Source organism: Ascaphus truei, chromosome 2 (assembly GCF_040206685.1).
Source record: "Ascaphus truei isolate aAscTru1 chromosome 2, aAscTru1.hap1, whole genome shotgun sequence".
NCBI classification, from domain to species: Eukaryota; Metazoa; Chordata; class Amphibia; order Anura; family Ascaphidae; genus Ascaphus; species Ascaphus truei.
The window spans coordinates 408814757-408833477 of record NC_134484.1 but is presented as its reverse complement, the minus strand read 5'-3'; the positions used below and the strand labels follow the sequence as shown (position 1 = coordinate 408833477).

The 18721-nt window shown below is 41.2% G+C and overlaps 1 protein-coding gene across 5 annotated transcripts in view; it reads left to right on the top strand.

Moving 5' to 3' along the window:
• Window positions 1-18721, top strand: part of LOC142487692 (uncharacterized) — a 392751-nt gene that overhangs the window by 113372 nt on the left and 260658 nt on the right. Inside the window, exon 9 of one of the 5 annotated variants that reach the window (XM_075587412.1) lies at window positions 2229-2399. The exons of the other annotated variants lie outside the window; for them this stretch is intronic. Coding sequence (XP_075443527.1) covers window positions 2229-2384 — 156 coding nt within the window. The 3' untranslated portion in view covers window positions 2385-2399. Of the gene's footprint in view, window positions 1-2228; window positions 2400-18721 lie in introns of those variants that run through there. 5 annotated transcript variants of the gene reach the window in all.

Genomic DNA, 18721 nt, shown 5'->3' with positions numbered 1-18721 from the left:
GGGTGAAAAAAAAGAGTAATGTTTAATAACCTTTCCGATCTCCTAGATTGGCGTATGTTATGCCAGGTACAGCTAGTATGTATTTATTTTATTTCCCTATTGTAAATTAAGTTTTGGTAAGCTGTTCTGCTGTACTTACTCTGTCTTCTGTCCCTAGTGCTGATGTTTTGCATTATTCTGCACTAATAAAATAAAAAAAAGCCCAATATTTTACAGTAATTCAGAAGACCATTGTTTAGTTTTAACCTGGTAGGTTTCATATGAATGTCTTATGTGAATATCTTGTAGAACTGTCATTCTTTTATAGCTTTCTTGGATGATCTCTATGCATGATAACTAAAAGTTATCAATAAGGTATAAAGGAAAATATGTCTGGGAAACCACATGGTCATGCTGTTACATTGAATTTGTGAACAAATAATAAATTCTGATGAAAATTAAGTATTTAAATAAATTGTCGATTTGGGCTACCCCATACTTGCTTTTGACAATTACATTAACATGTCCATGTTGATTTAACTAATAGTTTTGGTTAAAAAAAAAAAAAAAAAAAAAAAAAAAAAAAAAAAGAACCCACAAAATTGATTTATCCACCCTACCTGTAACTGAAACAGAATTTCTAGGATAGATTTTCACCTGTAATGTTACAATTCTTTCATTTAGTGTTATTTAAAAAGTTTACAGAGACTAAAGCTGTATCCTATTCAGTATCTGTGAGAAAAATGAAATGTTTTATTTCATCAAATATATTTAGTCGCTTAACATGGCTTAGTAGGAAACCTTCACAATGAACTTGATATGCACATGTTAAATTACCTTTAGTGGAATATCTGTAAAAAGCAGTCAAAAGATTTTAGAGAAATCATTTCTCTACATTTTGAAAAAGGGCCCTAAATAGGAACAGCTCTCTTCTTAAAAAAAATGTCACAAATGACTCTTAATTGATGCATATTTCCATGGTAAGCAGCTTTGAAAAACCTAAACACACAGCTAAGAAGATGAATTGAATATGCAGTAGGGCCCCACTAATACGGCGGGTTCTGTTCTATGGCCCCGCCGCGAAGCGAAAATCGCCGGAAAGCGGAACCAGTGATTTTCGGCGTCTCCTGCAGGTCTGCACATGCGCAGATCTGCGGTTCCCCCCTTCTGTACATGCGCGAGCTCCGTTCTGCGCATGCGCAAACTCCGTTCTGCGCATGCGCAAACTCCGTTCTGCGCATGCGCAAACTCCGTTCTGCGCATGCGCAAACTCCGTTCTGCGCATGCGCAACCTCAGCAACCCCGTTCTGCGCATGTGCAGACATGGCGGCCCCCTTCTCGGTACCACCGTATTGGCGGATCGCCGAGAAGCGGGGCCCTACTGTATGCAATACTGGTGAATACATATTGCTTTTGTCATGTGTGATTTATTTTCACAAAGAAAATGAATATTATTGTATACCATACATTCATAGTAAAGCTTTTCAGAAGTCACTGCTTATTTTGTATCAGCTGAAGTGGCCGATTGGGACGTTTTCGGCTGAAATTACCCATTGGCTTTGGCTGATAGTGTGTAGTAATACAAAACAATGTGGTGGTAAAGGCGCTCCTAAATTAAATCGTGATGTAAGTGATTATTAATAGGTTAATATAAATTATTACAATGGGATCAACAATTGTGAAATGAGTGATGCAAACGAGAAAGCTGTAAACCCTTTTTCAGACTTTGTTCCCAAATTCTTCCATACAGTATGTCGAAATGTAAAAAAAAAATTGGGCAGTGCAGGTACCGAGGGAAAAAAAGATAAGGACACAAGGGTGCAGTTCTGTATCTCCAATGGGAATGTGGTGAATGATCTCATTTAGGAATTGCACTCACATTTTCTAATATTTAAACATGCATGTATCCATCGTGGCAAAGAACAGGTTAAACGTTTTTCTTATAGTGGTTCAGGTTATCTAAGAGGGAAAGAAAGAAGGGTACAATAGTGCAGATACTGTAATCAAAAAATATTAGGTAATTTTTAATAAAACGGAGCAAAAGTGTGTGCACTCACTCTTAAAGAAATAAAGCAGCAATTTAATACAAAATTCTGAGAAGAGTAGATGGGGAGAGACTGAGTCTCAACGATCTCACCACCACCTAAGCGAGCCTCGGCTTTCCTCATTAAGCGTCGTTGTCACTTCCGATTGATGAGATCTGGATACTGTATCCTAGGTCAGATCTGCGTGTCTTTCTCTCTTCACAGAACGTCTCCAGGAATCGACTCAACTCGTTTCGCCAACAGTTTCGTCACATTCCCATTGAAGATACAGTATTGCACCAATGTTTCCTTTTCTTTTTCGATACCTGCGCTTCCCATTTTTTTTTGAAGATTGTGGTTTCATTTAGAGTTATTCATTAATCTGTGGGGCACTATCGCACTGCAACTCCAATTGAACATGTGATAATACCCTAGCCTCAGTTTAATTAATAACCCGTTTAGAATCAAAGTAAACTTATGGTATTGTTATGTTAATTGGGTTAAATCTAAGTCATTTACCTCTTTTTCTATAAATATATGTACATTTTACAATCTTCTTGATGAGACGTTTGGAGAAACTTCTCTAACACAGGTATAATGTCGGCCCCATAGTTATTAAATTTTCTTTCTGAAGTAATCATGCCACCATTAGCCACACATTAGCCACTGTGTTCTCCTGGGAATGATAAAGGAAATTGCAATCACATGGCCCTTGTCCCATGTGGCGGGGAAGGGGTTAACTGGGCTTATAATAAAGTTCAGGCCCACTTGGTTAACCCTGACCCGTGTGTTAGGGTCTTAGAGTGTCAGCTCTGGGACCCAGATGTCAAAAATGTAATACTGCAACTGTATACTGATTTTGCGATATTAAAGAATGATGTGATTTTATTTCCTCTCCGGGGATGCTGGGATCGGTAGATTTCTAGGCTGTAAGTTTCAGGGTGGGTTTGGCGGAGAAAGTCTTTGCAGAATGTGTCTATGTAGCAGGGTTCCGGTTTATGGGATACCCCAAAAGTTGTATACGGAGATTGAGTGATATCCTCTGATACTGCTAAGCGCATTACTCCGCCAACCTTGTACCCTGAAAACGCTCTTACGACTCACTGCCAGAGTCTCAGCATCTTCCAGACAAGGTAAATGGGTATGAAGGGGTTAAAAGATATCTGCAGGTATACACAGAGTCCTTAGTATAGCACGGGGCTCCCCAGTATAGCAGAGGTACCCCCATACTGTACATGCCCAGGTATCCTGAGCCTAGAGTAGGGGTTCAGGTGCTCACGCTAAGGTTATGAAGCTGAGCAGATTTGCAGTGTTTAAAAGTATGTTTCTAATGTGTGCCAGGAATGAGGCTAGTGATTTGTAGAGGATATACACTCACTCCATGCATGACACCAGAATAGGAACTCATAACTTTTTGCATGCAGCAGACAGGACACCACATCTTTTATTAAACGGGAATAGTTTAAAATGTATAGATATTGCTGACCTGTATATGAGCTGAGGGCCTTCTAAGTTATAGACTCTGGAAGGCACAGATGGTTACTAGGCTCTGCTCCGGTGTGTCTGTCCAGGGGCCATACTTGAAAGGGCTCAGAGATGCCTAGGTGTGAGGCCATATGGGCCCTGTCATTATAGAGCACCCATATCCTGGAATGAAACAAGGCAACCTAACACCCTTTGCTAAACAGCCAGCTGCTGTGGAGCCTCGCATCGTGGGGGGGGGGGGGGGGCGCGAAGGGGCAGAGGGGGCTATTTCACCTGCCCGGGGAAAAGGCTCTGGGGTGGGAAACCCTGTATGAGTGTTTTAGATTAGTCGTTATGCGGTTGCTAAGGTTTTTTGATTGGGCTGCAGGTTTTCTGGGACCTGGACACCAGAGGTTTGAAAAGCCCTGACACAGGTCTGATTCTTCTGTTCTAAGAGTTCCATCTAAGAGTTTCATCAGTTCCATCTTGTGTGATTCACCTGAGATTCAGTCCCATTGGAGAAATGGTGTGGTATATTTTGCTGTGTGTTTGCAATTAGGAAAGATTAGTTTTATTATCCCAGTTTTCCAAAGTAAGTGTGTCTTTTTGCTGTATTTTTGTGTAACATAGTTGTGTGCGTTCATTAGGTGAATAAACACAATTTATTTTTATCTCTCTGCTTGCTCAATCAATGATCCCGGTCATTAAAAGGTGTAAAAGTTGTAATAAGCTGGTCCTCCCGTGACATCCCATTCTTCTTATGACACGACTCTATGTAGCACGACAGATGACCATACCTGACGCTGGGCCTGTTCCTGCAATGGGTTGGAGTAAAATAAGTGTCTGATAAGATTACAATTATGCTGTTCACTGCAAAGAAGGAAAATTATATTCCTTTTTTCTTAATTTTCTATATCTCCTATGTCTCCTTCGAGTGGGATTGGCCATTAAACGGACATGATCAGGATAGCATGGGACTGAGTAGAAGCATAGAAGAATAATGAAACTGCCTTGTCTTTAAGTGGACCTGTTAGTAAGCATGTAACACGTTTCTCTAACAAACGGTAGGTTTTCAGCAATATTGTGGTAAGACTTTGTCAGTTTTTGAAACCCTGCTGGAATGAAGCCAACTTCTATTCGGGAAGATTAATTGATTTGATAAAATCCTAAAGCAGTATTTTTTCAGAAGTAATCCCAGTAGTGGTTGCAATGTTCCTTCCTTTAAGATGTTATAATCTGCAGCGAGCAGTGACATTTGGGAGTGCTTTAAATGCTTTCTTAAAAAAAGTCTTTGTGCTATATTTGTTTCAGAAATAAGATGTCTTGATAAATGTACACATTTAAGTTTAATCTGTTTCAAAGTGTAGTTTGATTCTCTAATGGATGTCTCCGATAGTTTTGTCTTATTTGTGAAAACCGGGGACTGACAAAGCTTAGTTTCTGGTCCAAAGATCTGTGTGCTAGACAAGCTTTGTGCCGATTGTACTGCTTGAAAGATTGTTCATTCTGACATTCACTATAATAGTGCCTTGTTGGTCAAGTTCAGACCATGTTACCTTGCAGATGAACAAAAATTACACTACAATTTGCTAATGTTGTTATTCTTCCTACATAATCTGTACTGGGGCAAGGATAAAGTTTGTGAACCCCTTAGGATTTTCACATATTTCAAACCTAAAATGTAAATAGATCTTAATCTAAGTCCTAATAATAGATAAAGATATATACAAATGACACAAAAACATGATACTTGTTCAACTTTTTTTTTATCCACAAATGATTCAACATTCAATAACCATGTGTGAAAAAGTTATGTGAACCTTTAGATTCAGTACATGGTGCACCCCTTTGAGCAGCAATTACTTCATCTAAGCGTTTCCTGTAACTGCTGGTAATTCTCTCACTTTGGTTTTGATTAATTTTGGAGCATTCCTCCTTGCAGAACTGCTTCAACTCCGTGACATTTGAGGGCTTCCTTGCATGGACAGTTCATTTTGATTGGGATTAGGTCCGGACTTTGACTAGGCCATTCTAAAATGTGAAATTTCTTCTTCTACAGCCATTCTTTTGTAGATCTGCTTGTGTGTTTACAATCATTGTCTTGCTGTGCGACCCACTTTCGGTTCAGCTTCAGCTAACGGATGGATGGCCTGATATTCTCCTCTAGAATATTCTGATACAATGCAGAATTCATGGTTGTGTCAATGATGGCAAGCCATCCAGGGTCCTGAGGCAGCAAAGCAGCTCCAAACCATCACACTCCCACCACTATGCTTGACAGATACATTTTGCAACTTTATTGTATGACACCATTTACCATCCAGCTACTTTATAGTGATTTATGAAGGGCTACATTCGAGTGTGACAAGAGCGTTTGGTTCGCTGTGCATTAAACTCTGTCATTACTAGCCAGCACTATCACTAACCGCGCTAGCACCTCCCAGCTTGGGGAATATTTTATTCTATGTTTTAATTCACTTTTACATACTTTTCACTTGTTTCGGCGTATTGATATCCTAATAAACATTTATTATTTTCATTTTAACAGGTTAGACGTCCTGTCGCCATATAGCCCTGCCTTTTGTGGGTGATTGGCATCAGTTAGGCTCCTCTAAGGATTACTATATCCTCCCTACTATTCATTATTGTTGCACCATGGGTGCGTACTAAAAAGGGACTTATGTGACCTCGGTCAACATCTTTTTGCATCCTGAGGCAGCAAAGCAGCTCCAAACCATCACACTCCCACCACTATGCTTGACAGTTGGGGTGAGGTTCTTCTGTTCAAACGCAGTGTTTGGTTTTCAGCAAATATAACATTTCTCAAAAGTTCTACCTTTGACACGTCTGTCCAGAGAACATTGTTCCAGGCGTCTTGTGGATCATCTTTGTGCTCTTTGGGGAACTTCAGAAGGGCAGCAAAGTTTCGAGTGCAGTGGTTTCCTCCTGGCTATCCTTCCATGTACACCATTCTTGTTCAGTCTTTTTCTGATAGTTCAGTCATAAACACTCACTTTAGCCAAGGCAGGAGTGGCCTGCAGATCCATGAATGCCACTCTTTGGCTCTTTGTGACTTCCTGAATGATTTGCCGCTTTGTTCTTGGAAATATTTTGGTATGACAACCACTCCTAGGTGAGCTTGAACTTTCTCTAATTGTGGACGGTCTGTCTGACAGTGAATTGGTGGAGCCCCAAATCCATAGAGATTGTTTTATTACACTTTCTAGTTTGATGAGCATCAATAACTGCTTTCATGAGGTCCTCAGAGATTTATTTTGATTGTGGCACGATGTGCTTCCACACACCTGTATGGTAAAACCGAACTCTCAAAGTTTCTGCTTTTTATATAGGGTGGAGCCTCCCAAACTAACACCTGAGGATCTACCTAATTATTTAAACACCTGATACTAATTATCCCCTTTAATTTAGCTGATAAAACCACAGATTCACTTACTTTTGCACATACCCTGACTCTTAATTAATATTTGTTTATCTAATAAATACATTATTTTGTTTCGAAAGACATGGAATTGGTTAATATACAACCTATTGGATATTTAAGAAAAGACTAGTTTTGATTCAAGATGGTTATAATGGAAAAAGTATGGAATTTCTGTAATTCACATTGGGGTTAACATACTTTTTTTTTCACAACTATATATCTCTTAATAAATGAAAGCAACATTTAATTTACAATGTATTTAGTTTTAATGCATAATTTAGTTAGAAACCTTTACAATAAGCATGATGTATACAGTACATGTTAATTTGCCTTTGTTGGAAGATCTGTAAAAAACAAACGCCTGGTCAGGTACAGTAGATCAACTGGAAGATGGACTAAGATGACCTCCTGAGATATGTATGTAATTTCGTTTTGATTTGTTTTGTTGCATTGATAAAGTCACACCATTGACAGCTACTGGGAATTTCCATAGTTAAATATATACTGGTATATACATATACTGATCAGAAGTATCTTACATGGATGCCACTATCCTTTTGACCTACTGTAGATTGTACGTTGCTTTTGACCCCCATCTTTTAATGTCTGGTACATTTATTGTGTAATAACTTGCTGTATTTTAATTGCCTATTTTGTTAAGAACTGGACACATGGTTGCCACATAATTAACATTAAATACTGCTTATTGGTGTAAGCGACTTAAAATTGTCTGATTATAGCATAGATGGAGCTAAACTGAATGAGCATACACATCTTTAGGAGTTTTGGAATGGTAATACTGTATGCTGGTCTTCTGACTTTTATATCTCCATAGGGGCAAGAAAATATGGTTGTTTCAAAAGCAATCAGCACAGAAAACCATGGAAGCATAAGAAAATTGCCAATTGTTTATTATTTGTGTGTAGTCAGAGTAACATTTAAAATGGAATTTCCATAAAAGTAAAACCATTTCATTCTTACAAGCGCTCTGTTCCCAAATTTTTCTGCAGCCTTCAGCTTTTTTAATGTTGCAATTTCCCCTTTAGCAGCTCTCCAAGCGACAGTATGTTATTTTTTAATAGGATTGAAGCAGGTGGGTCTTCGGAGCTGAACCGCGTTGATTTCATCTTGGGGGACTCCTTGCTTCGCGAGATTATTACCTCTGTAAGTGCTGCCGGTGGGAGCCTTGGCTGTGCTCACAATACGGAGGTTTAAAAGTCCTGCGGGCCAATAGGAAGCCGCAATAACGGCCCTTGTGTCTTCCTGTTAGTCCATGTGACCCGGGAGCTATAAACTGCACAGGGATACCGGCAGCATCTACGGACCAGGAAGTGCCGCCATCCTGATACACAGCAAGGAATTTGCTTCAGTGTGCGGAGCCCTGTAGTGGGCACTTAACCTGAATCCAGAACTTCAGAATCTCCAGATCGTCGCTATTTATCCATTCCTGGTACCCCATTTGCAAGTGTGAAGCTTTTTTACGCTACTATAGCTTTGAATACTGATTCCCCAGTGCGCTCTGTGTTTTCTTTCGTCAGTGAAACATATGTCCACTTGACTGAGCATCGGTTCTTTTGGGCGCAGCTAATGGATCCGGATTGTATGCGGAAACAAGAAGAAAAACACATGCACAATTCTGTTGATGGGGGTCTATGGCATTTACACTCACATTCGAGCTTTGTGCATATAGCATGAATGGTGCGGAATAAATGGGCACTTCGCCTTATCCTTGCTTCAGGTCTGTTTCTTCATATAGGGAGATAGAAAACAGAAAAAAGCACATTGTGCAGTCTGTCCAATTGCGAAATATAACATGCAGAAAGGGTACTCACATTTTCATTGTGATTATTCAAAGCATACATGCAGATTTTTTCCTGTGTGCTTTTGTTGCATGGACATTTTCTCCCTGAATGGAGTGCCCTCAAGGTAAGCAGTAGCCAAAGGTGTCTGGCAATGTGAAATATGACTACCAATCTCCCTTGCGCTGGATGCTTAATGGGTGTGATCCTCACTAGAGCACCCCCCAGGGAGATTAATGAAGCCAAAAAGGTATATATAAAAAAATAATCATTTAATAAATATATTAAAAAAAAAAAAAAAAAAGGGAAAAATAGTGGGACTGGATGTCCTCACAGGAGTAAACCAGTCCTGATCTTAGTGCTGTTGTTCAGGATCTTTGGAGGGGAGAAAATCAGGTGGTTGCAGCAGCTTACACACACACATCTGCGCTCTGTGACTGTGTGTGTGTGTGTGTGTGTGTAGCTATCCCTTGCCGGTCCTAGACTGATGACATCTCCATTGAAGCTCCGTCGTGTCAGAGCCCACTCCTGTCCTTGACAGTGCAAAAACAACACTCTACGCGTTTCGTGACTCTAAGTGGGTCACTTCATCAGGGATAGTGGCCATTTTTGTCTCCCCTCCAAAGATCCTGAACGACAGCACTAAGATCAGGACTGGTTCACTCGTGTGAGGACATCCAGTCCCACTATTTTTCCTTTTTTGTTTTTTGTCTATATTTATTAAAAGATTATTTTTTTATATATACCTTTTTGGCTTCGTTAATCTCCTTGGGGGGTGCTCTAGTGAGGGTCAGATCCATTAGGCATCCAGCACAAGGGAGAGTGGTAGTCATATTTCTAGACACCTTTAGCTATTGCTTACCTACTTACTAATTCTGCATGTACGCTTTGAATCATCACAATGAAAATGTGAGTACCCTTTCTGCAAGTTATATTTCGCAATTGGACAGACAGACTGCGCAATGTGCTTTTTTCTGTTTTCTATCTCTCTCTATGAAGAAACAGACCTGAAGCAAGGATAAGGTGAAGTGCCCGTTTATTCCGCACCATTCATGTTATATGCACAAAGCTCAAGATAGCTAGAATGCGAGTGTAAATGCCATAGACCCCATCAACAGAATTGTGCCTTATATGTTTAAAACATACTACACTATGTGTTTTTCTTCTTGTTTCTGCATACAACCTGGATCCATTAGCCGCGCCCAAGAGAACTGACACTCAACCATTTCTACAGAGGGTTTTTTGAGAGAAACAGAGTTTTTTTTAGGCTGCAGGACATTGGACCAAATTAAGAGACTTCTTTTTTGGACATTGCACCACTTAAGAGACTTTCATTTATTTTTAGACACGTTATCATATGTTTTTGGCTAACACTGGTTGACTTTAATTTTCACTTTAGAGGTATACTTTAGTGTTGGGGCTTGTGTATGCTATTTTCTTCCACATATACCCACTTTATTCAGGAAAATGTTCTCTTATTCAAATGCAGATGAAATCTTCCAGATCAATGGGCATAAATGATTCAGATGGGACTCATTCTTTAAGTAATCAAGAAAGATGATAATACACTATATTTATCAATAATGGGTAATTGCAGCACGTACAAGAAATTATCATGATATCCCCATAGCCAGAAATGCCTGTAAAGTATTTCAGGGCCGCTCTTGTAGTTAAGAGGATAAATCAGAGATCACGGAAAGGGCATGAACACGATTTGTTCTCTATATTTTTTTATGTGTCTGTTTAATAACTTTTTCTCGTTGATGTAATGATCCTTCAATTTTCTGAAATGTTCACCATCTTCAGCCACTGATTGAATTCTTGTTTGGTTTCACTGCAAGGACTGTTAGATTAAATTAACAAGTTTTGTTCTGCTTCAAAGAAGTGACCCACAACAACCTTCAGTTTGTAGAAATAATCATCCTTTCAGTGATTTATTGATTGAATTTGTAGCAACACATTGCTTTTGTCAATATGTTTCAGACATACTGTAGGTCTTCCAGTTCTAATAGGCTTGCTCTTAGTGTGGTCTATTGAATGAAAATTAATCTAGCTCGTGCTTAGGTATGCTTTCCATTTTGTGTGTTAAATGAAAATCATATCTCCTCAGAACACAGGCAGTGTGGGCTACATGTAAACACAAGCACACACCTTTTCACAGATAGCTGCAGAATCACTTGTTAAGATTGGAGCATTCATTTATTACCATGAGAGGCAACTAGGGTACCGTTTAAAGTGTAATGACTCTTTAATTATGTTGTGGATCAACCATATATGTTAATTTTCAGACGTTCAAAAAATTGCTTAAGCATTGTTGAAGTTTGCGAATGTTGATGCAACCCAATTCTTTAGATCCTGCGATTAGAAGCCATAGAAAATGCACATTGTACAAAGATAGTTTTCCGCAAATCTAGGTGTATGGACCGTTGCAATAAAATGTAAAAGTTGTAGGGTATGCAATTTAGTTCCTTTTTTAGTTATTTGACAAAAAACTTGTTATGCTTATGTTTTGTCAAAGCGCAGGCTCATGACCGGGTTTATTTTAATTTGATGTTTTTAGTATTTTCGTTGTAGTAAAATATATTTTCAATATAATTCATATATACAAACAAGAAATACGTTGTAAAAAGATATATAGTAGTGATGAAATCTTTCGGAAATTGTATCAATGCTTAGACAGTTATACCTCCTATAAAAATGGACTTAGACACTCTATCCACAGTTCTAAAATTTTCACTAATATCGGATATTAAATTGGTGCACCAATTTCTGCAGATTTAGCCACACAATTGATGAGCATTAAATATTGAATCCTATGTGTAAGACCCCTTTAGCACTGTCCGAACCACACAAAGGGACGGCTTCATTCAGGCAGCTCTTTAGCAGTCGGCTGTGCTGACTGTAATTCCTGACCTCATTGGCCCCAGTGCACAAACCCGGGGGGCACAAGCCTTTTTTTGTTGTGGGAGGGCGTCGTCTCCATGACAACGCAGCGTCAAATGACGCCGCTGGGCCATGTGACGTCACATGACTCCACAGCATCAAATGTCAGATGACGCCGTGGGTCACGTGACGTCACATGACCCCGCCGCGTCAATTGACGCCCATTGACATGGAGACACAGCGTCAAATGACACCCGTTGCCATGGAGACACAGCGTCATATGATGCTGTGGGTCACGTGACGTCACATGACCCCGAAGCATCATTTGACGCCGCAGGCGGGCCTGACACAGGGGGAGAGCAGGCGGGGGGGGGCAGCGCAGGAAGTTTGCGCAACCCTGCATTGGCCTATAAGAGAGCACAGCCCACAGAACTCTAGGCTTCACACCATTCATCCTACCAGGTTGGAGCAGGTTGTTTACCACTTGTGTTTCTTCCCGTTATTATTTTCTTGTGGTCCTTCCCTTTATAACAAGGTAGGGATTGGCTACCGCTCACCATGAATTGGAATAAAATTGACTGGTAAATAAGGATAGGGTGCATACGGGATAGGTAATTGAGCTGAGAAGGGTGGTAGGTCACAGAGGTGGCCTAAAAGACTCCTATTTGCACTCGCTTGACCAGTTGACTTAGGCTAGGAAAAATTCAATCCTTGGAGATAACTCCATAGCCATACATGTACAGTTATAAAATCACATTTATTAAACATATATACAAGAGACCTAATGTCTAAAATGCCACTATGTGGCTCCAGGGAACACAGAGAGAGCACAGGGGTAGGGGAAAATTTGCTGTTTAGAGTTATTCAGTTATTGGGAGACTGCTACTGAGTATACTGTCGTATTGGTTTTGCTAGTACTTTCCTAGGGGGAATTCCCATCATAATCCTCTGTTAGTATCATTGAGGTATATAGCCTGTGTAATAGGTTGGGATCCCAGTATGGGAAGGTTACTAGGTAGTTGTGGTTTATAACCGTGTTAGATGGAGCTATGTAGTTCAGGGTAAAGTCCCTATGTGTCATATGATGTAGTATATAGACAGAATAGTTTAGGGACCCCTATATACTGTCCCTCTACCTTCCTTCAGTAAGGTGCACGGAGCTCCTAATGGAAGCGCCCCGCTATACAAAACCGTTAGCAGTCTGGGCGTCACTACGTGTAGCGTGGCGCCGCTATTATTAATGAAGCAAGACAGTCAGTTATGCCGCTTTAAATGCTGTCATCGGTGCTGTCTAAATGCATGCACCAGTGTATATATAGAGAGAGCGCGCTCCCTTCAGCTGTTCATACGACCTGTCAGTCTCGCAAAACTCTCAGCTTCCCGCTTCGTGTTCCTCCGCAACTCCGGATGACGTCACCGGAAGTGCGTCATCACGTACCAACGCACGTTTCACGCTCGTAGGCGCTTCGTCAGGGTAATGGGAGTGACATCACTAGTCTCCTCCCTACTATAAGTGCTGGTTGGTTGGGGGCGTGTAGCATTTCCCAACCAATCCCAGTGTTGTGTGGATAGGAGGACAGCTGTATCTAATCCCCGTTAGGGGTATGTGTATTAGGCGTCCGGCTATCAGTGATTCATGTTACCTTGGTAACGTATCCGAATCAGCGTATGAGGTATTATACAGTCTCATAAGGGGCAGAAATGATTGTACTTAGTCAGCACAGGGTGTACCGCGTGTGTGCTATGGCAAAGTCATGTGGAGGGTGTATATATACTGGGACATAATCTGCCAATGAGATCAGATTTAACTAATGTGTATGGTATTGGTTGGTTCGAGATGTTGTTGATTATCATATAGGGAGATCGTCAGCAATGGGTTTAGGTACCTCAGATGTTATTAGTGATTGTGTATCATACATCTAGATATATGTGTGTGAGGTGTAGGAGTGTAAGCTTGTACTAAGGTCCGCCTCTAAAGTCAATACGAACTTCGGGAGTTTAGGACTCTATTTAACTAACCCATTGTCCTGTTCTCTCATTGTTGGTGTAGGAGTGTAAGCTTATACTAAGGTCCGCCTCTAAAGTCAATACGAACTTCGGGAGTTTAGGACTCTATTTAACTAACCCATTGTCCTGTTCTCTCATTGTTGGTGTCTTGAGAGTGGATGTAAGGTATGGGTTGGTATGGGTTGGTTCAAGATGTTGTTGATTATCATCTAGGGTGATCATCAGCAATGGGTTTAAGTACCTCAGATGGTGTTAGTGATTGTGTATCATACATCTAGATATATGTGTGTGAGGTGTAGGAGTGTAAGCTTGTACTAAGGTCCGCCTCTAAAGTCAATACGAACTTCGGGAGTTTAGGACTCTATTTAACTAACCCATTGTCCTGTTCTCTCATTGTTGGTGTCTTGAGAGTGGATGTAAGAACCCCATCCCTATTTAGTCAAAGAATATGTGGGATCAGGGGTCACTACAGATTGTCCCCATCATCTTGGCTCCCTTGTCTGATATCATTGATCCTTGCTTGACCTGACACTATGAGTCATCCATCGCAGCAGCCCCATTATCGCATCTTCATATTTAACCATAACTGTGACAATCTAGGTATGATCCCTACAGAAATGCCGAATAGATATAGCCCTCGTTTAGGCCTTCTGGGGACAGAGTCTGCAGTGTGAATATCCACTGACACTCACGCTGCATAAGACGTCTGTCCCAGTTACCCTTATGAGACTGTATAATACCTCATACGCTGATTCGGATACGTTACCAAGGTAACATGAATCACTGATAGCCGGACGCCTAATACACATACCCCTAACGGGGATTAGATACAGCTGTCCTCCTATCTACACAACACTGGGATTGGTTGGGAAATGCTACACGCCCCCAACCAACCAGCACTTATAGTAGGGAGGAGACTAGTGATGTCACTCCCATTACCCTGACGAAGCGCCTACGAGCGTGAAACGTGCGTTGGTACGTGATGACGCACTTCCGGTGACGTCATCCGGAGTTGCGGAGGAACACGAAGCGGGAAGCTGAGAGTTTTGCGAGACTGACAGGTCGTATGAACAGCTGAAGGGAGCGCGCTCTCTCTATATATACACTGGTGCATGCATTTAGACAGCACCGATGACAGCATTTAAAGCGGCATAACTGACTGTCTTGCTTCATTAATAATAGCGGCGCCACGCTACACGTAGTGACGCCCAGACTGCTAATGGTTTTGTATAGCGGGGCGCTTCCATTAGGAGCTCCGTGCACCTTACTGAAGGAAGGTAGAGGGACAGTATATAGAGGTCCCTAAACTATTCTGTCTATATACTACATCATATGACACATAGGGACTTTACCCTGAACTACATAGCTCCATCTAACACGGTTATAAACCACAACTACCTAGTAACCTTCCCATACTGGGATCCCAACCTATTACACAGGCTAAATACCTCAATGATACTAACAGAGGATTATGATGGGAATTCCCCCTAGGAAAGTACTAGCAAAACCAATACGACAGTATACTCAGTAGCAGTCTCCCAATAACTGAATAACTCTAAACAGCAAATTTTCCCCTACCCCTGTGCTCTCTCTGTGTTCCCTGGAGCCACATAGTGGCATTTTAGACATTAGGTCTCTTGTATATATGTTTAATAAATGTGATTTTATAACTGTACATGTATGGCTATGGAGTTATCTCCAAGGATTGAATTTTTCCTAGCCTAAGTCAACTGGTCAAGCGAGTGCAAATAGGAGTCTTTTAGGCCACCTCTGTGACCTACCACCCTTCTCGGTCCTTCCCTTTAGTAATAAATTAGGTTTTTGCCTGTAGCTTGCCTTGCTCAGTCTTTGCACCAGTCCTACTTGTGTCCTAAAATCCTGTTATCCGGGGTCCTGTGTCCAGTTTCCTGTAGCCTGTGTTCTCAATTGTTCCTACCCTGACTTCGGATCCAGACTCCTGCTCCAGCTTTTTGCTCCACCCCTGGTTGAATCTACACTTCGATCTCTCCCTGTGAATTTCCCCCCTGCAGACCTGATAGTTTGTGAAACCGATTTAAAAAAAAATGTTTTTCCTCCACCTGGAGAGTCATGGCTGAGATCCGAGAAATACACAGTAAGTTTCAGATCCTTCAGGTAGAATGTGCTCTTTTAGAGGCTGGCTGGGTTGTTTGCCAATACAGCTCAACCCCGTTATAACACGATCCGTTACAACGCGAATCCGCTTATAACGTGATGCAAGTGTGGCTCCCAATTTACGTATTTATGAATACTTTACAACACTGTTATTGGTATCTTAAGTAGCAGAGAAGAAAACTGGAGGAGCACTACTGTTAGTATCAAAAAATAGTGAAGAGAAAGGTGCGTATCCCATAAAAAAATTATTTATTGGTCATGGAAAAAAGGGGGCACAGGAGACCCCCACCAACGTTTCACGCTTCACAGAGCGCTTTCTCAAGGTATACATATCACAACTTTATTAACATATATATAGGCAGAAAGTAACATGATCAACCAATACTCACAGCCCACATGTGGTCAGACCTCTATGATTGCTAATAATCTTCTGATGCGTGCATATAAGTTAGTGTGCACACAAAGATGACGCCTACTGTCTCCGCCCCCAACTACTAATCCGGAAGCATGTGAGGTCTGACAACCCTCATGGTACGCGCTTGCGCAGTGACCAAGTGAGGGAGAGTCTTCCATGTCAATGGAGGCAGTAGGGCACGGGGAGAGCACGTCATCAGGTGACTCTAACCATGTGCATCATTGAAGCTCTAGATGCGCGCGCATCCTTAACTTACCAAGACACTGGTCCCTCCCCGCAATCGGAGCAGACCCAGTGAGCCACGGACCATCGGCGGTGTGCGCTTGCGCAAAACCAGCCAAAACGCCGGAGGCACACAGAATGCCCCGAGTGCGGGGTGGGAAGGTGACAAGCGGACATAGTGACCACATGGTCTGCTGAGAAGTAATACAACATCATAGGAGTTAGTAAACTTTAAAATATATGTATTAAAGAAAACATATTTACAAAAAAAAACCCTGTTTTACTCTATTGTGAATGATATTAATCAGCCAGAAGGGGTCACTTAAAAAATCACTTTACATATGTATAGTCAGACCTAAGCCCCATATTGTGATGGAGCTGATTGCAAGTGCGCTGAGTGGATAAGAGATGGCAAACCTAGAGCATGAAGTAAATGGAAAAAATACTTAATATAATGTAATAGTAAGATTTGATCTAGAGAAATCATTATCCAGAACAATTCCTCAATAAACAAGCACTCATGGTTGCTTACCATCTATACCCACCCAGTGACCTTAACTCATACAACCACCTACAGTATTACCACATTACAAATATAGAACAAATGGATACATGATGTAACTGGAAAACAATGCTCTATTAGAAGTACCAAGAACATCTTAAAGTTTGTTGTAAAAACAAAACAAGAAATTTGAGAGCAATATATTTAAAAAGCAACATATTAAGAAACATATTTTGAAAAATCATATTTTGAGAACACATTTCAAGGAGATTACATCTTCACCAAGACACCATATGTATATTCCCATTCCGCTTGTCACCTTCCCACCCGCACTCGGGGCATTCTGTGTGCCTCCGGCGTTTTGGCTGGTTTTGCGCAAGCGCCAAGCGCACTCCGCCGATGGTCCATGGCTCACTGGGTCTGCTCCGATTGCGGGGAGGGACCAGTGTCTTAGTAAATTTAGGATGCGCGCGCATCTAGAGCTTCAATAATGCACATGGTTAGAGTCACCTGATGACGTGCTCTCCCCGCGCCCTACTGCCTCCATTGACATGGAGGACTCTCCCTCGCTAGGTCAATGCGCAAGCACGTACCATGAGGGTCGTTAGACCTCACATGCCTCCGGATTAGTAGTTGGGGCGGAGACAGTAGGCGTCATCTTTGTGTGCACACTAACTTATATGCACGCATCAGAAGATTATTAGCAATCATAGAGGGCTGACCACATGTGAGCTGTGAGTATTGGTTGATCATGTTACTTTGTGCCTATATATATGTTAATAAAGTTGTGATATGTATACCTTGAGAAAGCGCTCTGTGAAGCGTGAAACGTTTTTATTTATAAAAATGTTTTACCAGGAAGTAATACATTGAGAGTTACCTCTCGTTTTCAAATATGTCCTGGGCATAGTTAATATGACAAATAATACATGGTTACAAATACAGTTACATAAATGAACAGGGTATACATTATATACAATACATTGCATGCACAGTTAGAGAAGATGTATATTATAGGCTTATGTAACAGTTACAGACCAGATTAAAATGTGAGACAGCCTTAGTTTTGAAAGAACTTAAACTGGTGGTGGATGTGAGAGTCTCCGGTAGGTTGTTCCAGTTTTGGGGTGCATGGTAAGAGAAGGAGGAGCGGCCGGATACTTTGTTGAGCCTTGGGACCATGAACAGTCTTTTGGAGTCAGATCTCAGATGATAAGTGCTGCATGTGGTAGGGGTGAGGAGCCCCAACGTTGGTGGGGCTCTCCTGTGCCCCCTTTTTTCCATGACCAATAAATAATTTTTTATGGGATACGCACCTTTCTCTTCACTATTTTTTATACTAACAGTAGTGCTCCTCCAGTTTTCTTCTCTTCTACTTGTCTACCCCTTGGACGGAAGCACACCTTGGGACCCCTCACCTGTGGATCGCATGGACTTTGCAGCACTCAAAGTGAGTCAATCGCTTGCTACATGTTTTCCTGTTCAGGACTTTATTTAGACATGTTGGTACATTATAGGGTGTTATTATATTTAATTGTCCTGGAATCTTTGTTTACCACAGCGTCACTTATCAGTGAGCTTATTATCCAGGATTGCAACCCAGTACCTGTCTTCTATCAAGCTTATGTTTAGGGGTCCCCCCACAAGTATCCGGTTATTCATCTATTTACCTACCTTACTGTTGTGAAGTCTGTAGCACTACGCATTCACAAGGTCTATTGGTATCTTAAATACTTTATTGTACAATGCATACAATTGTACATTATTTCTAAGGCGATCCGCTTATAACGCAATGTGATTCTTTGGATCCCAAGCACAGCGTTATAAGGGGGTTGAGCTGTACTACGTTGG